Raw genomic sequence first — 20,718 nt, 5'->3', positions numbered from 1 at the left:
CATTCGGCCATGGGGCCCAGCCTGAGTTGTTTGTCTTTTTATTATTGAACTGTAGGGAATTTTTATATATTCAAGATAGAAGTCCCTTGTCAAGTCCATACAAGTATATGTTTTGTGAATATTTTCTCCCAGTCTGTGACTTGCCTATTTATTTTCATAATGGTGTCAGTTTATTGTATTTTTTCGACATTGTATTTTGAAAATTTTCAAACATACAGAAAGTTGAAAGACTTTTATAGTGAACACCCGTACACCCACCACCCAGAGTCTATCATTAACATTTTATTATACTTTTCCTATTACATATCTATCCATCTATCTGTCGTCTTATATGCATTTCAAGGTAAAGTGCAGATATTAGTTCACTTCCCCCAAATAGTTCAAAATGCATATTATTAATTAGAATTCAGTATCTGTTTGCAGTTTTTTTTCTTTTGAGGTAAACTTTCCATACAATGAAATAACACAAATTTTAAGAGAACATTGGCTGAGTTTTGACAAATGCACTCAGCTGTGGAACTCTAAACTGTGTCAAGATGTAGATTACCATCACTCTGAGAAGTTCTCTCATGCCTCATTCCGGGAAATCTCCACCACCATCCCCCTAGAGGCAACCATTGTCCTGGTTTTTTTGCACCATAGATTAGTTTTGCCTGTTCTAAAACCTAGTATCAGTGGATTCATGTATTATGTAATTGTTTGTTTGAGGTTTCTTTCACTTAGCATAATGTTTTTGAGATTCATCCATATTGTTGAGCGTATCACTGGTTCATTCCTTTTTATAGCTGAATAGTATTTCTTTGTATGAATATATCATAGTTTGTTTATCCATTCTTCTGTGGATGTACACCTGGGTTGTTTCCCGTTTTGGGCTATTATTACTAAACTGCTGAGAACATTCTTGTATAAGTCCTTTTGTTGGGAATATGTTTTCCTTTTAGGGGGTAAATACCTAGGAGTCCAATTGCTGGATTATAGGGGAAAGTATCAGACCCTTTCCAAGTGAGTGAACCAATTTACACCCCAGTCACAATGTATGGAAGTTCCTTTTGTTCTATGTTCTTACCATATTTGCTGTTGTCAGTCTTATCAATTTATCCATAGTGGTAGATGTGTAGTGGTTCCTCATTGTGGTAGTCTATTAGACTTTAAATAGCTATTTCTTACATCCCACTTTCTCTAACCACTAACCATACACAGCAGTCACACACCTCAGCTTTACCAGTTCCCCCCTAACTTTTTCTGTATTACTTTAACTTTGCCTTCAATTTTTTATGCCCTCGCACTTTTATCTACAGTCCACTCTAGGAGAGAAGTATTTTAAAATTGCTGACCACTGTGGTACCAAAGCATCAAGGTGGTAAATTACTACTATCGTAGATTAGCAGGAATTTGTTGTCCTCCTGCTTGTTTAGTTTGGGGATTTTTTTTTAGAGGGGAAAGGTGACAGGATAACATTTGTACATAGGCTTACATGCACAAGCTCTGCACAGATTTATAAACACAAGTCACTGTTTCTGTCCATCGACTATAGATTACCCACCGTTCAACTCTCTTTATAAAATAGATATGAAGGCAAGAGCCTATTGGAAATATCCAGTAGCACTAAAGTATGAAAGAACTTGGAACCCAGCATATTGAAATCTTTGACAACTTGGTAGTTAAGTTCTTTTAAATAAATTGGTGGAGTAGCTACCTAGGTTAGAAATAAGGAAAAATCTCCAAGGGCACTACCACACCTGACTTAGTTTCTTTCAAAGATAAAAGTAGTTACAAAGACTTCTCAAGGTGATAAACTTTTCTCTTTCCCAAATAGTAGAAATTCTCAACCTTGGCTGTGTGTGAGAACCATCAGGATAGGGGCGGGGCGGGTAGCTTTTAAAAGTCTTGTTGCCCTGCCTCTACTATAGAGCAATTAAATCACAATACCTGGCATGGGACCCAGACATCAGGAGTTTTAAAATCTCCCCAGGTGATTCCATTGTGCAGCCAAGATTACAAACAAGCCATATAGGAGCCCATGAAATGAACTTTAGGTGAGTGTATATGAGTTTTCTTTCTATGAAACAACTTCTGTGCTGCCTACCAACAAGGGTATTAGGGGTTTTTCAGTTGGGTGTCACCATTTACAAACTCTGTAACTTTGGGCAAGTTCCTTAGCCTAATGTTTCCTTGATGATTAAATGAGATCATAATGAAAAGTTTCTAGTGCACTGCAGAGCACAAAGTAGGTGTTTAACTACTGTTAGTTTCCATCTCTTTTAGAAGTGGCATATATTCAAATAAACGGATTATAAGCCATCATTCCTTCTCGGTTAAGTTTAGCACCATCTTACTTGTCAGGTGTTACAACAAAGCCCTTATATGACGTCATCAACTTGGAAGTTAGCACAGGGCTCAATTGACTGAATGCCCTTGTCTAAGTGTAGGTAGGGCCTCACACTCTGTAGTTAAAGTAATCAACTGAGAACTTGACACAAACAGTTATCTGATAAAATATACCAAGAGTTAAGTATGCTATTTTAAGTGTGTGCTGAAGGAACTAGGAACCTCTTAATCAGTGGGATTTTCTTGGAAATTTTTTCTTTAAAGCATGATGTTTAAATTCTGTACAATACGAAAAATTCTGAACTCTTTAAAAAATATTTTGCTCCTTTAAACAAACTTGGACTCTTGGGAAAGTTAATGTCTCTTCTTGGATGTCCTTGTACACACTACTGCATCTAGAATTATGCCACATGTGAAATATGTAGGTGTTCGTTAAATACTTGGTGAACGTTCTCATCAGAAAGAGAAGAAACTTTGAGTTGCGTGACTGTTTTCCGTATGCTTTGAAATAAAGCAGCAACAACAGAAACTTACAAATAGCTTATGGTTCATTTTCTAAATTGGCATTATTTCTTTAAAGAGGAAAGTTTGTAAAATGAACTGCTCCCTAATCTTTCTCTTGTGAAATTTGAGGGCAGAGACTGAGATCATGATGGTGCATGCAGGAGTAGAAATAACTTAAGTGAAGGAAACAAGTGGGTGGCAGGTCATGAATTCTGCCCACTCTCCAGCTCTTGGCAGCTCCGGGAAAGCAGCCTAAACAGTTCTTGGGATTTTTGAGTTTAATAACAATAAGTAAAGGGTGGAGTGCTTAATCCTTTTGAATGACTGATAAACACTGTGGAAGGCGTGTCTTTCAGCGTTCCACTCCCTTGGGGCTGGGGCTGAAGGTAGGTCACGTGAACTGAAAGTACTTCCCGATTCCCAGCCTCGGTCTCCAGTAATCAGAGTCTGAAAGGGGCACAGCAAGGAAAAGGTAGGCAGGGAAAGTAGACTGGAAGGAAGTTTAAATACAGCAAAAGCACGGTATTTCTAACTATAACAATGCCACACTTTACGGTGACTAAGGTAGAGGACCCAGAGGAGGGGGCAGCAGCTTCGGTCTCCCGAGAAGGGGAGCCCAGCTTAGCAGAAATAAAAGACTGGATTCAATATTCAAATGAACCAGGTGAGTACTCAACTTGGCAGCTTTTGGAACCTGTAGGGTTTTTCGTGAAAGAAATGGTAACTAGAATATTCAAAATACCTCCCTAAGGATGGAGAAAAAGTAGTGTGGTTAAAGTGTTTCTCAGTCAACTGTTTCACTCCCTGGTATATCTGATAACTTATCTTACTTTTTTCACATTCTGGTTTGTTTTTCCCTACAGTGAGTTCTGTGTTCATTACCTACAGGTGAAACTGAATCAGTGGTAACGCATGAAAAGAGTTTTCAAGCAAAAAGGCGCAGAAAAGTCAATTTGTGCAGAATTTAGAATTCACCCTTTGCTAAGATAGTTTAAATTATCTAGAAAAGCACATAAAGAAGGAGCATGGTTCAGTAGTTTGTAGAGTGGACTTTGCACTTGTGACTTTTCAAGTTATTCAGTGTTTTGCCTCACTTTACCAGTTAAACAGTAATTCAATAGTGAGCGGTCTAAGAATTCTTTCATGAAAGAACAGAAGTACAGGAGAGCATTATGACGACCAGCATAGCGTCAGCTTTAATAAATGTGATGAATGTGATTATCCCTATTATTTTCTCTAAATGGTAACAGTTAAACTTGCTGGAGGAATTGTGGCTTTGAGTTTTTAAACATGCAATTAAAATCTTAGTCAATATTATGGTGTTGAATATAGTCGTGGTTTGAAGCCCTTTATTTTTTAAGTCTAAATTTCGTAGATTGTCAGAAACTCCTCTGCTATGTGACTAAAGGCTAAGGGAATAAGTAATCTCTCAAAATCCTTTTTGATTCCATGATTCTAACTTTCCTCTTTAGCAAGTAACATATCACAATTCCTTGCTGTAAACAGGTATTGACTCTCTTGTTTTACCAAGCCTTCATGAATTTTTAAGAATCTGTAACTTAAGGAAAAGGACTATCAAAAAAAAATTCCTCTTGTTTATTTTCTCCTTCTAGTGAGAGAATTTACTAGGGGAAGATAAAGAATGAAGGTTTTATGGAAACTCTGTCTCCCAGGTTATTTTCATTTTGCTGAGTAGTCAGGGTGATAAGTTGAAAGTAAGTTTTATCTACTTTGAAATTGAGCCTGATTCTCCACAACTTTAGCTCAAAGAAGTTAAGTTCTCTTTTGGGATTGTGTCTATTTGAAGCTGTACTTTCTTAGTTGCATATGTTTGCTGCCCTTAGATTTTCATCCCTTTAGGCTTTTGTCTTTGCTGTTGTCTTCATTAATTTCACAAAATGACATCTATCTGTTCCTTATTTCGCTTCTCATTGTTTTTTATTTCCTTTCTTCATCGCGTCTACTGTTTTATTATTTCATATTTACTGATCCAGTAATGTTTGAAGAAATCTGCTTTATTCAGATTAGAGCAGTGTTGAAATCATTTGATTTATTAGCAACCACCTAGAAATCCATAAAAATTTTTGGTAGCAAGCAATTTTGTGATAAGTGACATTCCCAGGCTTAATTTAGTTATTCCATAGTGATTGCTTTGGTCGAGGAAGAAGTGACAGATACATCTAGCTTGAATTTAGTAAGGCTTTTTATTTGGCATTTTCCGTGACAGCCCAGAAAGTATCCACTTGAATCAAGTGTTGTTTGGTAAGTGAACAACTGATGGGAATATATTATCTAAATTGTATTTATCTTTATTGTAGGGTTAAATTAGGGAATATGGGGAAAACCTGAAAGTTTTGTGTGTTTTTGTTTTTTTTTTTTACTTTGGAGTAAAATGTTCTTGAGGATAGATGGTGTCTTTGGAGCAGTTGCTTGAAATGCAGTAAGTTTTAGTCCCCTGTTCGTCTGAGTTAAAAATTGCTAAACTGATCCTGGTTTTGTTGCTAGTACTTCTAGCACTAGCCACGTATGTGACCAGTTGCTTTTTGTGCTTTTTTTTTTTTTTGATGAGAAACATTGGCCCTGAGCTAACATCTGTTGCCAATCTTCCTCTTTTTGCTTGAGGAAGATTGTCCCTGAACTAACATCTGTGCCAATCTTCCTCTGTTTTATATGTGGGATGCCACCACAGCATGGCTTCAAGAGTGGTGTGTAGGCCTGTGCCTGGGATCTGAACCTGCAAACCCTGGTCTGCCGAAGGAGAGTGCACCAACTTAACTACTGTGCCACCGGGCCGGCCACTGTGCTTTTCATTCTTTATTTGTGAGGAGAGAAAAATATGTGCTGTCATATAAATTGAACATATTTAGAAAGCAGATCATCCTTTAAAGTGTGTTTTTTAAAAGATGAGATTTATTTGAACTAGGCAGGTAATTTGAGATAAAACATATGAATACAGACATCTAAACTAACTTTATTTTTTATTTTATTGTGGTCATATTGGTTTATAACATATAAATTTTAGGTGTATTTCAACTTTTGTATAGACTGCATCCTGTTCACCACCAAAAGTCTAGTTTCCATCTGTCACCATACCTATGTGCCCCTTTACTCCTTTCACCCTCCCCGACCCCCTTCCCCTCTGGTAACCACTGCCGACTGAAATAGTCTAGGTAATATTAGTGAAGGAGTTTATTCAATAATCAGAGTGAGGAGTTCAAGCCCTGGGAAACAGTTCAACAGAGTGTACATGCGGAACTGCTCCCAGGTGTGTGTGTTTAAGTGCTGCTTATATATCTTTCACAAACACTGTACATGCAGGGAAGAGGGGGGAAGAAAACCAGGTTTCATATATGTTAAAAAGGGATAGGGTACATCTTTTTCCTCTAGACTTTACATTAAAAATAACATAAACAGGAATTTCTTGGTTATACATCAGACAAGTTCAGGGATGTTGATGTTATCTATGTGGAGGGAGGCAAGGACCAGGGTCCTTAATGATTCCCTTAATCTCTAAGAAATGCAGCTGGGGATGCAGGAGCTAGGTACCTTTTGTCTTTTCCCGTTGCAGATTTCTCCAGCTGGCATCTTCAGTCATGAGGTGTGAGGTTGCAAAGTCATTTTGACACAGGCCACAGGTGGCCTGCATGGCTGCTTCACAGTACAGCATGGATTTTATTGTACTGACTTAAAGCCTGTGCAGTTTGTTGGATTCACCTGTTAGACCAGGGAGAGGGGTCCCAAAAAATCTGTCCACACCACCAGTCTGTTCTCCATATCTATGGGTTTGTTTGTTTATCTTCCACATGTAAGTGAAGTCATACGGTAATTGTCTTTCTCAGTCTGACTTATTTCATTTAGCATAATACCTGCAGGGTCCATCCATGTTATGGCAAATGGCACAGTTTTGTCTCCTTTTTTGTGGCTGAGTAGTATTCCACTGTGCCTATCTACCACATCTTTATCTATTTATCTGTCGATGGGCACTTGGGTTGCTTCCAAGCCTTGGATATTGTAAATAATGCTGCAGTGGACATAGGGGTGCATATATCTTTTCAAAATAGTGTTTTCATGTTCTTTGGATAAATACCCAGAAGTGGAATAGCTGGATCTTATGTATTTCTATTTTTAATTTTTTGAGACATCTCCATACTGTTTTCCATGGTGGCTACACCAGTTTACATTCCCACTAGCAGTGTGTAAGGGTTGTTTTTTCTCCACATCCTCTCCAACACTTGTTATTTCTCATCTTTTTGATAATAGCTATTCTGACTGGTGTGAGGTGATATCTCATTGTAGTTTTGATTTGTTGAACATGTTTTCATGTGCCTGTTGGTCATCTGTATATCTTCTTTGGAAAAATGTCTGTTCAGATTCTCTGCCCATTTTTTGATCGGGTCATTCATCTTTTTGTTGTTGAGTTGTATGAGTTCTTTATATAATTTTTATATTAACCCTTTAGCAGATATATGATTTACAAATATTTTCTCCCAGTTGATGGGTTGTGTTTTTGTTTTGTTGATGGTTTCCTTTGCTGTGCAGAAGCTTTTTAGTTTGATGTAGTCTCATAAACTAATTTTAAAAAGTACGTTAATCCCTGCCATGCTAGCTAGTAGAATGTCCATCAAGTAAAACCCTGCTTAATTTTGATTTCGAAGGGAAGAGCAGAAGCTTCCCTAGCGTCTGTCTTGACTGTTTTCCTCCTCTCCAGTCCAGTTTAGGCTCCCCATCCTAGGTTTCCTCAGCAACCTGTCTATCGAGTCAGCACCTCCCATACTCTGTATTGTAATCATCTGTTTACTTGTCTCTCTCCCCCAGTAGACTAACCTGGTCTCCTTGAGGGTAGAGACCTTTTGGAATCATTTTTGTATCTCCAGGTCCAGGTGAATTACACATAATAGGCAATTCAGTGAGTAGATTTGTTCTCTGCCTTCTTTATTCTCCAAACACATGTTCAGTGCAAATATCAGGCCAGGTGTGGTACTTTTTTCCTAAGGCTCCAAAGGCATAGGAGGTATAAGTTCCCCAGCAAAGGTGGCAGAATGGCTTTAGAGCCAGGAACCTGGCTTTGAAGCCCAGTCCTACTAATTATTACTAATTAGGAGTAGTGATAATTTGTATTATTACCTGAGTGACTGGGCAAGTTGTTTAACTTCTCTAATCGTTAGTTTACTCATTGATAAAACAAAAGGAATAACAGTACCTGCTTTACACAGTGGTTGTGAATTACATGGAATTACATGGAAAAATATAAGGCACTTAACACATGACACAGCACTCAAAGGTAAGAGCTACCTTTTACTTCTTATATTGGGATTAATGGTTTAATAAAAACAAAAAGAAACTGCTTTGAATAACAGATGGAAAGAATAATAATATTGCCTGGAGGGGACCCTGGACAGGTATGGCAGAGGATGGGACACAACTGATTGTTGAAGGGAGGTCTAGAGAAGACAATTACAAGCAATAGGAAGAATTAGAAGGTATGAGAGGAAGATGTAGTGCATATGGGAAACAAAAGTTTAAGGTAGTTAGCACATTGGGCCTGTGGTAGAGAGAGCTAAGAGATGGGGCTACTTAATGAAGTGTTATCAATTTCATCCTCTCTCCACTCTGGAATAGTGAGGTTAAAGCCTTTTTAGAGATAAGAAACTGAGGCTGTAGACAGTAACTTGCCTCAGGCTACAAGGTGAGTAGTAGCAGAGCCAGTGTGCAAACTTCTAAATTTTCTGTGCTTTCCATCATACCATGATGCCAAGTCCTAGCTTAATAAGAATAAGAGAAAGTTACTTTCTATTTTAATGTGCATGCCACAGGATTTGATGTGAGCATTATCAAACCTGTGATGTTTTTTATAACAATACAACAGAGTTTTCCTGTTTATTACATTTACTTAATCAGGTATAAATGTTACATTTGTTCATTTATTTAACTATTTATTGAGTTTAGGTATTTCTGTGAAATAATTTTCCCAAATCCTCTCACTCCTCAGATCTTCTTAAGAGTGTCTAAGGATTAGACAGATTTTGACTGCTGAATTTGCCTTCACTTGATACAGATGGCAGGTTGCAAGGTTTCCCCTTCCTTTGAAATAGAGTTCTAAGGAAATTTTCAGAAACAGACCTATAGCAGAAAAGAAAGGAACATATTGGAGATGAACAGCATCTCCAGACATTAACTCTCAAGTAATCCAGATGGTATGAGAGCATACTGTGAGAGAGATTTCATGTTAAATGGAGTTTAAATTTTATTAAGAACTCACAAAAGTTAGACTGTTAAACTAAATGTTAGTTCTGCTAGTTACCCATGAAAGCTTGTGTTCTAAAGAAGTTGATATGACTACTTTCTTTTATTGACTGACTTTAAAATAGGTTAAATAGACAACTAAAGAGCTGCTTTGTATTGATAAAAAAATCTGTAGTGAAGATTTAAAAGCTTTATTTTTATTTTTTTAACTGTTTAGATGAGGCTTTTACCAACTCAACTAACAAATTCATATCTACATGTTTTAAAATCTCAGGGTCAAAAGTTTATCCTTAAACTTGGCTTGATGAGGCATGTTTTTCTGCCTCCCTCCCCACCCCTCAATCTTCCATCGTTGTCAGAAAGACTAACAACTCTTCCCGATTCTTTTTACCATGTATTTTTTTTTTTTTACTGTATCTAAGACCTTAATAAAAGAATACAAATTTGAGTCTGATTCCTTTCAGTTCTTTACATCTTAAAGCTTTATTTAGACTATTGACCCTTCATCATATTACACTCTGACAGTCTTGAACACTTCTTGTTCCCTATTTCAATACTGTTATACCAGATTTTTAGAGTCTCCCACTCCCCAAATTTTTCTTGCTTAATGTACCACCCTTCTGTGTACTATCTGCTGCTTTTGCTCCAAAGGAGACATACGAGATCAGAACTGATTTAATTCTATAAAGATAAAAATTTTCCAAAATGTACATGCATGCATATGCATATTGCTTATTTTTATATTTCATAAATATATTTATATTTTCTATTATATTTATAACTAATTTATAAATATATTTACATTTTATATTCTATACTTAAAGCAACATTTACTTTAGGATTATAAAAACATATTTAGTGTAATTTTAGCATGTTATAAAATATTCAGAAAGTTTTCAAATTTCAGACTGAATTTGAACATAAGGCATAGCTTACAAAACTGATTATAAGCTGGTAAACTTTAAAGAATCTAGCATTTTTTGCCTTGCCAGGTTGAAAGGGGAAACAGTTTTACATTAAAAAATGTCATCGACATTATAGTAATAATTGTTGAGCACCTACTATATGCCAGGAGCTTTTCAAATACTGGCCTGGTGTTTGTGAGGATCAACCACCAGGGCAGGTAACCGTTGTCACTGTTTTAGAGATGAGGAAAGTGAGGTGCCGAGAAATTAGGTTATTTAAGTTGTAGGTGTGAAATTCAAACTAAAGTCTCTGTGGCTATAGCCTTTTTTCTTTTCACCACACCATCCCTCTACGTTAAACACATACATAATTATTTATGTTTTATGAACTAGACTGCTCTGTTTTCTCAGTAGTTACTAATTCTTAGGTTCCATTTCTTTTCTTCATATCTTTATTCTTCTTTTCTTTGTTTTCAGGGATTTCTCAAAATTAATTGACAGTAACTTGCTGCTTCTACCTTTTCGTGTGTTGGCTTGCTTTTTTATTAGTGTAGAGTATTTCCAAATATAGAAAATTCTTTCACATGATGCTAAAATTGAGAAATCTGAACAGGCAAGGAACTGGGCTTAACCTGACAGTCCTTATTAGCCCTCCACTCCTTGAATTTCTACACAGATGCACACTTATCAGGGAGATAGGAATAGGAGGCTTGAAGACTAAAGGTTAATGATGGAAAAAATGGGGATATGGATAAAATGAAGCTAGGTAAAAACACAAGTCTGTTTAGAGAAAAGTACTAATATAGGTAGAACATAGACATGGTAAAGATTGAATATGGTGCATAAATAACATAAATGATTTTGATGCATTCCAAACCCCCATATAGTAAATTAGATCTCATTTCCTTTCCTGTGTGTTCTTTCTACTGCAGTGTGTATATAACCTTTTTGTGACAAGAGATTTCTGTGGTTGTATTAGATATGGTGAACCTATAGTAAGAGTCCTTTTCAAAAGCTGTCTTCATCTTTGTCCTACCACATAGCCTTTGTTCACATATTTTTCTTATCTGAACTCTCTTCTGCTTTCTACTCCTTGACTACCATAAAAATTTACACAAACCCACATCATCTCAAGACTAGGCTCATGCTCACTTCCTCCAAGATGATTTGCCTAATCCTCTACCCCATCTTTAATTATTCCATCAGTATCCATCAGCACTCAAATATACTTTGCAGTGTGCCCTGAACTTGCAATAGCTTTGTAATTGTATTTATCTCTCTTCAACTGTATTGTGAATTATATGAGAGTGAGGGATACTGTTTTAATATTTTTTGAAAATTATATATTTTTATTTTTTTATTATGGAAAATTTCAAACTCACAAAAGTTAAGTGACTTTCTATTCATTTCTCTTACCTGTTGATGTTTTTCTTTATTTTTAGATGTTCTTTATATTTAGGGATATCAACCCTTTGTGATTGTAAATATTCCTTTTAAAGTTTTATTGAGGTATAATTGACATAAATTAAGCTGCACATATTTAAAGTGTATAGTTTGATGAGTTTTGACATGTGTGTACAACCCTGAAATAATTAATTAGCGTAATCAATATCATGAACAGTCCATCACCTCCAAAAATTTCCTTGTACTCTTTTATATCCCACTCGCTTAATTCTCTGGTCCCCAGGCGACCATTGATCTGCTTTCTGTCACTATATATTAGTTTACATATCTTAGAATTTTATATGAATGGAATCATACAGTCTGTGCTCTCTTCTGTCTGACTGCTTTCATACAACATAATTATTTTGAGATTCATCCATCTAGTCAGTATCCTTTAAATCTGACTAACTTTCAGATCTTATTTCTCAGAGCTTAACATTTAGGGCTGTAGTTGAAAATGATTCAACCCACAAATGTCTGGACGTCACAGATGCTTTTTAAAATTTTGACTTACTGCCGAGGTTTAAATGTTTTTGGGCCTAGTCTGTAAACAGGAATTGCTTTCCAGAGAGGGTTCTGGGAAGGTGACATCTCACTATCCCTCTGTTCCTAATTCTAGCCTATATCTGCCTCTGTTCAGCCAAATGGCCCCTGGAGCCAATGAACAGTTAGGTGCAAGTGAGGCCTTGGCTCTCTGGAAGCTCCATCAGGGAGAGCTGGCCCAAGACTTGTTTCTCAAGGGCTGGACAAGAGCCTTGGGGTGAGGATAAGAAGGGAAGATTCAGGAAAGAGCTTGGCTTGGTAGAGATCCATGGACTCCTGGGCGGAAGGAGAAAGGGAAAGAGCCTGTGGACTGCTATCTCCCTATCCCTGAGGCTGGGAGGTATAAAGAGACCTCAGAGCCTGGAGGCTTCTTCCTGGGCCGGCACAGGGCTGGCAGCTTGCCTGCTGTACTGCCCACCTACAGGAGTAGATCGCTTTGTCTTTCTGTTCCCTTGAGACTGCTATCACTTGCGGTCCTCCAACAACGAAACCTAAGCCCCTCTGAGGTAACAAAGGAAAACAAGCCATCTGGGGAAGCCAGGCAACCAGAAAGAGAAAAACCTCTTAGAATAAACAATGTAGTGGACCAGCTAAATAGAAATGCTAGAGGAGACAGTAACTTGAGTATGAAAATAATAAATAATAGAAGCATTTAAGGAAGTTGAAGTGAAATACAAAAAGGAGTAAAAAATTTATGGAGCAAAAACTATGATTTCCCAGGTAAATACTTATTACCACCTGACTCAACCCGTGCACACACTCTTCTGTTTTTGTGGGGTTTTTTGGTTTTTTTTTTACTATCTTCACTAAAATGTAAGCACCATAAGGGCAGAAACTTTTTATTTTATGTATACTGCTGATCTGTTGTCAACACTCAATGCCTAGAACACTATCTTGCACTTAATAAGCACCCAGTACATGATTATTGAATAAAAGAATGAATATGATCATTTATTGGCCCAGAAGATCAAGTGGAAGAAATATTTCAGAGCCAAAAATACAAAGAGATTGGAAAAAGAAAAGGTGAGAAAGCTGGAGGATAGATTCAGGACACCTAACATGTCTAATATAAGTTCCAGGCAAAGGAACAAATGGAGAAGCAATAATTTAAACAAATAGAAAAAAATTTTCTGAGCTAAAGACTTGAGTGTACAGAGTGAAGTTCCCGGGAAGATCAGTGATGAAAAACACACACCTGGGGTTATCCTGATAAAAATTTTGAATTCCGAGGATTCATCTTGGAGGCTTCTAGGTAGAGCATGTTATACCTATAAAGTATCAGACTGGCATCAGAATTCTAATCCACAACACTGGAAAGTAGGAGATGGTGGAAGAGTGTCCACAGATCACCAAGAGAAAAAGACCATAATCCCAAATCCCTATTCCCAGTGAAGATACCATTCTCCCTACAAGAGGGAACTATATTATAAATATACAAAAATTTAAAGAGTCTGTCACCCACCTAACCCCTCTGAAAGTATTTAAGAAAGGTTTTTAACCAAATAAATGAGCCAGAACAGAAATCACAAGATGAAAGGGATAGAAATAGTGGAAAATGACAGACTTTCTGGGAATGTGCTATATAAATGCTAAGTAGGGACTCTAACCCAAAGGGATATACCTTAGGGAACAATTCAATAATATTTATGATGTAAGAGTACGAAATATGTCAAAGCAGAACCTCAAAATTGTGGGAGGAAAGAGAGGTAAAAGCTTTCCAAATGGAGATGAGGCGGGGAAAAAGTGCCAATAGGTACCTGTAAAGCTGCTCAGCATCTTTAGTCATCAGGGAAATGTACATCAAAACCACAATGAAACACCACTTCACATCCACTAGGATGGCTTTCATCAAAAAGACGGACAATAACAAATGTTGACTAGGATATGGAAAAATTGAAACCCTCATATACTTCTGGTGGGAACATAAAGTGGGGCAACCAGTTTGGAAAACCATTTGGCAGTTCCTCAAAAAGTTAAACACAGAGTTACGTATGACCCAGCGATTCTACTCCTAGATACATACCCAGAAGAAAGAGAATATATGTCCACACAAAAACTTACACAGGCATACCTTGCAGATATTGCGTGTTTGATTCCAGGCTACCACAATAAAGCGAATATCACAATACAGTGAGTCAGGAATATTTTTATTTCCTAGTGCGTATAAAAGTTATATTTACACTCTAGTGTAGTCTGTTATGTTTGCAATAGCTTTATGTCTACAGAAACAATGTATATACCTTAATTAAAAAATACGTTATTGCTTAAAAATGCCTACCATCATCTGAGCCTTCAGCAAGTCGTAATCTTTCCTGGTGGAGGGTCTTATAAAAAGCACAATATCTGCAAAATGCAATAAAATGAGGTATGCCTGAACAGGAATGTTCATAGCAGCATTTATAACAACCAGAAAAAGATAGAAACAACCCAAATGCCCACTAATTGATGAATAGATAAAATGTGGTATATCCATATAATGCAATATTATTTGGCAATAAAAACAAATGAAGTACTAAAACATGCAACAATATGGATGAACCTTGAAAACATTATGCAAAGTGATAGAAGCCAGTCACAAAAGACCACGTGTTATTCCATTTATATGAAATGTCCAGAGTAGGCAAATTTATAGAGACAGAAAATAGATTTGGATTGGGCAAGGTAGGGGAGTGAGATGGAGATTGACTGCTAAAATGGGAGCATGGATTCTTTTCGAGGGACCAAAATGTAAAATTGTGACAGTTGCACGACAATGTGAATATATTAAGAAACATTGAATTGAACACTAAATGGGTGGATTATACAGTATGTGAATCATGTCTCAAACTGTCTTTAAATAAAAGGACTAAGTACTGATAACATGCAACAACTTGCATGAATCTCCAAGGCCTTATGCTGAATGAAAGAAGCCAGTATCAAAAGGTTACATACTGTAAGATTCCTTTTATATATTTTTTAAATTATGAAAGATTGCGACACATATACTAATAATCAAAACATACTTATCTATGTGTGCATCTGTATATATACATATATGCACACTAAAAACAATATTTTTTTTTTTTAAAGATTTTATTTTTTCCTTTTTCTCCCCAAAGCCCCCCGGTACATAGTTGTGTATTCTTCGTTGTGGGTCCTTCTAGTTGTGGCATGTGGGACGCTGCCTCAGCGTGGTTTGATGAGCAGTGCCATGTCCGCGCCCAGGATTCGAACCAACGAAACACTGGGCCGCCTGCAGCGGAGCGCGCGAACTTAACCACTCGGCCACGGGGCCAGCCCCTAAAAAACAATATTTTTTAAAATTTCAACATACAGCATGTACAGTAGTTGTTTCTATTTTAACTTCTCTGTATGTTTAAAAATTTAGAAAATGTTAAATTCAGTTTGCATTACACAGTTAACCTTTGACCATGACATGAAATCAGTATAGGCTCTTAAAATATCAGAAATGTTTACCATATCCTCTTAGTCCCCATAACACAAAGCTTTATTAGCCCCTCAGAATTTGAGTGTTTGGATTACTTCCCTCCCTTCCTTGTTAAGGGGGTAGTCTATATGATCAGGCCTTATTCTTGCAAAACCATCTTTTAAAATGAAGGCAACATGAAATATGTTTTTCTACAATGTATGGAAAATAATTTGGATCATCCACAAAGCCAAAGAAAGATGTAAGGTATCAACAATCTGAATGTTTGCAGCAATCCCCAAATCCTTTCTTCTTCTTTGATACTTCTTGCTGAGATTTCTCTTTTCTAATTTAACTGTGTAAGTACTGCCCTCTTCTAAAATTTATACTTTTCTTGGCTGATTAATTTGTGGACTTGGCCCAGGAAACTGTCTTTATTTTTATATTATAGTGTGGGCTTTATTAAATCTGCTTTTTGCTATTATGCTTGCTCTCTTCCATTGGTTATAAACTGTGCATTAAAATCACAGCTATCTTCATGACAGGTGAGTTCTTCAACTTCTAGTGAGTTGACCTCCATATTATTTAGGAAGAGTTTCAACGAAACTTAGTTATTCATGAGTTCAGAACATAACTTACTTCATTTTCATTTTCTTTACACAAATCTGAGGCCCAAACAAAAAAAGTGGTTGTCCGAGAACGTCTCTCTTGCTTGGGACACTCCTAAACAGCACTGGTTTCCTCAGGGGCCTCTATTAATGTAATGCTTATACTGAGCATGTGCACCAGAATTTGAAGGATATTGTTGATGAGCATCCAGTTTTGGTGGCAGATCTGCCTGAAACTCCTAGTGTCTCCTTCCACTTCTTCCTGCTTGGAGCCCTGTATTGTCCCCCAGGGCCATCAGTTTCACCTCCTCAGGACAACATTGAGCTGTCCCGCTCCCTGCACTACAGTAGGCCCCTGCTACAAGAGATGGGCTTGAGTGGCCTGGATAAGACTCGTGACCGCTCCTGGTTCTTGGTCCACTCCAGCTTCAGTTACTTTCCTGCTGGCTGCTTTTGTCTCACCACCTTTTCTTTTGGCCAAGTCAGATGGATCAGAGGGAAAATTGCTAAGTGAATTCTCATAAATTTCTTCAGGACTTGTGTATAGTGTTCTCTGCTCCCATAGACATGTTTGACTCTGCTTTTTCTCTGCTTCCTGCCTTAATTACCTTTCTCATCCTTTTAGTGTCTAGATTTGTTGGGGAAAATTGGCATGACAGCATTGTGGTCATAGTTTGCTCAGTGATTTTTTTGTTTTCTTTTATGGTTGCACTTTTTTCTGTTCTCTTATTTCCAAGGCTTGATCTTAGCTCCTCTCTCTTTACATTGACTTTTAAGAAAGTTTATCTTTTTGTCTTCAACTCTATGTTTTAATGATGACTTTAAAATCTTTTTTTTTTTTTGGAGGAAGGTTGGCCCTGAGCTAACATCCATGCCCATCTTCCTCCATTTTTTTTTTTCTTTATTGAGGAAGATCAGCCCTGAGCTAACTACTGCCAATCCTCCTCTTTTTGCTGAGGAAGACTGGCCCTGAGCTAACATGCATGCCCATCTTCCTCTACTTTATACGTGGGACATGTACCACAGCATGGCTTTTTGCCAAGGGGTGCCATGTCCGCACTGGGGAACCGAAACAGTGAACCCGGGGCCGCTGAGAAGTGGAACGTGCAAACTTAACCGCTGCGCCACCGGGCCAGCGCCTTATCTTCCTCCATTTTATATGTGGGACGCCTGCCATAGCATGGCTTGATAAGTGGTGCATAGATCTGCACCCAGGATCCAAACCAGCGAAACCCGGCTGCCAAAGCAGAACGTGCAAACTTAACCGCTATGCCACCGGGCTGGCCCAAAATCTTTATTTCCTTAATTAACCTTTTATTGAAACTAGTCCTGAATTTCTATCTCTGGGTATTCTTCTTGGAAATCACTTCACCATAAGTCAAATAACAAACCTGTACTGAACATTTTATAGCATGTACAAAGCTCTATTCTTATAAAAAGTTGTAGTTGTCACAGCAGCATTAAAATAAAGTTCTTGCCCTGAAAGCACTTACACGAGCCGATAGGGCCCTGCCTCCACCCCTACCCCTCAACCACAGATTGATTCACTGGGCCTCCTGTTATTCTCTTTTCTTTTTAAAAACATTTTTTATTCACTTATTTATTTGTTTCCTCCTCTCATTCTTAATCTTGGCAGCTGTGTTGCTGTGGGACAGGAGGTGGGGGAGTTACTTCCCAGCTAGGCGAGCTATGAAAAGAGCCGCACAAATCCACCATTTCCAACCTTAACTGGGCTGTTAACACTATTCGAAAATTCTTCATGTGATCCGATTTAGTCTCCTTTCTCTAAGTTCCTCACGAAACTTAAAATGCTCAAGTCCCCAATTGTCCATTCCTGTTATATTCAGCATATGACAGAACTTCTGCTTCACAGAGTAAACAGGATTTCCCAGATGCCTCTTCCCAAATTCTTACCAACACCTGTATTGACACCCATCCTTTACCTTCCTCCTCCTCCCCCTCCTCCCCCTCCTCCTCCTCCTCCTCCTCCTCCTCCTCCTCCTCCCCCTCCCCCCCTTCCCCCCCCCCCACCATCACCATTTGTGTACCTGTGCTCTGGAGTCTTTCTTGCCTTCTCTCTCCTGTTTTCTACTTCTTTATTGACTCCTTCCCTTCAATATATTAAAATACTCACTATCTCTTTTTCCCCCTGCCTCTCCCTCCCCCTTTTTCTCTCTCTATTCCTCTCTCTCACCAATTGTTGCTCATTTAGTCTCCCAAATATTTCTCAGATCTCTCCCCTTCTCCCCATCCTGCTACTACATTAGTTCAGGTTAGTCCATTGTCATTTCTTGTCTAGTCTCCTGGAGCCATCCATTGCAGTAACTACCAGAGGAATTTTTCTCAGATATAAATCTCATCCTTTTACTCCCTCCACTTAAAACCCTGTGGTGTCTCTCCATTGCCCACAAAATAAAGTCTATACTGCTTAGCAGATCATGCATGTACCTTCATGATCTAGAACATCCCACCTTAACAGCCTCTTGTCTATCACTCTTTCATACATACTGAACACTAGATATAACCAGTGTTCTTGCATGTCTCTGTTGTTTCCACACATTTATTTGATCTTCCTGGAGTGTTCTTTCCTCCCATTACCAAGCAAACACATACTCTTCCTTTAAGACTGAGCTCAGGGGCCAACCCGATGGCGTAGTGGTTAAGTTAATGTGCTCCACTTCTGCAGCCTGGGGTTCGTGGGTTCAGATCCCAGTCATGGACCTACAAACCACTCATCAAGCCATGCCGTAGTAACATCCCATGTACAAAATAGAGGAAGATGGGCACAGATGTTAGCTCAGGGCTAATTTTCCTCAGCAAAAAGAGGAAGGTTGACCACAGATGTTAGCTGAAGGCTGCTCTTCCTCACCAAAAAAAAAAAAAGACTGAGCTCAAACATCACTTCTTCCTCGATGGCTTCTCTTTTGCATTCTCTAGGGAATGTAATGTGATGTACACACTCCCATATCTCTTTGTCTGTACCGCTAATATAGTACTTTAATCACCCTGATGTAATTAGTTGTCTTACCCATATGTGCTGTAAGCCCCTTAAGGGTACCTGTTGTGTTCTATTCGTCTTTGTGTATCCCCCAGCACCTAGCGTATAATCTGACACTTACAAGCGCTTAGTAAATATTTGTTGAATTAATAGGTTGATTAATTAAAAGATAAGGCAAGGCAGCATATACCCAAGAGTTCAAAGGAAGATTAAAACCTGTTAGAAAATTAAACCTCAGGGTAGGCTTAAGGAAAGAAGCAGCGCTTGAGTTGGACCTTTGAAGGATGTAGAAGTCAGGTAAGTGGAGAAGAAAGAGAAGGACATTTTCAGTGAGAAACTGACATAAGCAAAGATGCATAGGTCTAGAACCAAGGCCCACAAAGCATTCCGGAGAGAGTGGAGCAGAGGGTTCATGACTAAGGACAGCAGATAATAGAAGGTTAGAGAGGAGTAGGCTAGTGCTAGGTTATAAAGGGGCTTGACAGCCAAGATGAGGTTGTTGGAGTTTATCCTGTAAGCCAAGGGGTCCAAACAAGTAAACCAGGATCTATTTGTAGGTATTTAAGCCATTAACCTCTACTACCACCTCCACACCCAGCCTGAGAATTCACGATGGAAATGGAGGCAGAGCCCATTTCTTTTCATTGGAAAAGGAAGGCAGGCCTTCCCTTTCCTTGGAGAGACTTGGATCAGCACCCCCACATGATGTCAGGATATAAGTAAACAAGAAGTGAGAATGATCTTCTCTTCAAAGTGGTTGGGGACTTCTGGCAGTGACACTTGGAGACCTTTGAAAGTGTTTTTTAAGCAATGAAGCAACCTGATAAAGGTAGAATTTTAGGATTGTTAATATGGAGGAAAATGTAGGATTGTTTGAAGGCGGGAGAATTGGTAGCAGGGAGAATAATTGAACTATTTTAATGGTCCAAGCTGGAAAGGATGAGAATCTAAATGATGGCGGTGCAATGAAAAAGAAGAGGTTGGTATGGAAGCCACCATCGACTGGATTTGGTGAATGAGGGAATGGGGAGAATCAAAAGCTGGAAACACATGCTGACTGGTTCTGCTTCTTACCACTTTTTTGTCAATGACAACACTCTTCTCTTCTCCTTTCCTATCAGTTAGATATATATTAGGTACAATATATTTATATGTATGATGATATAGCATACATTTTTATCATTATATGTTAGTTGTAATATATACCCAATGTTACATACAGGTATATTGTTAGGTATATATTTCTTATTTATCTCCAGAACTTATCCATTGGCTGTGTCCTCATTTTCAGTCCCTCTGACTTGAATGTCTCCCTTTTCCCATTTTCTCTAAACCATTCTGCTTTTTTTTTTTTTTAAAGATTTTATTTTTTTCCTTTTTCTCCCCAAAGCCCCCCGGGTACATAGTTGTATATTCTTCGTTGTGGGTCCTTCTAGTTGTGGCATGTGGGACGCTGCCTCAGCGTGGTTTGATGAGCAGTGCCATGTCCGCGCCCAGGATTCGAACCAACGAAACACTGGGCCGCCTGCAGCGGAGCGCGCGAACTTAACCGCTCGGCCAGCTCCTAACCCATTCTGCTTTTTGATGATCTGTCCATCCTTCAAGATTAGCTCAGTTGTCTCCTTGACACAATCCCTGACCATTCTTTCTTTTCTTTTTTTTTTTTTTTTAGATTTTATTTTTCCTTTTTCTCCCCATAGCCCCCTGGTACATAGTTGTGTATTTTTAGTTGTGGGTTCT

General features: G+C 38.2%; 1 protein-coding gene across 3 annotated transcripts in view; it reads left to right on the top strand.

Moving 5' to 3' along the window:
* SLC12A6 (solute carrier family 12 member 6) overlaps positions 1 to 20,718 on the top strand; it is an 82,475-nt gene that overhangs the window by 12,352 nt on the left and 49,405 nt on the right. The window contains exon 1 of one of the 3 annotated variants that reach the window (XM_014847292.3): positions 3,276 to 3,496. The exons of the other annotated variants lie outside the window; for them this stretch is intronic. Coding sequence (XP_014702778.3) covers positions 3,373 to 3,496 — 124 coding nt within the window. The 5' untranslated portion in view covers positions 3,276 to 3,372. Of the gene's footprint in view, positions 1 to 3,275; positions 3,497 to 20,718 lie in introns of those variants that run through there. 3 annotated transcript variants of the gene reach the window in all.

This window comes from Equus asinus, chromosome 2 (assembly GCF_041296235.1).
Source record: "Equus asinus isolate D_3611 breed Donkey chromosome 2, EquAss-T2T_v2, whole genome shotgun sequence".
NCBI lineage: Eukaryota > Metazoa > Chordata > Mammalia > Perissodactyla > Equidae > Equus > Equus asinus.
Note: the sequence above shows the minus strand (reverse complement) of the source record. Positions and strands in the feature narration are given on the sequence as shown.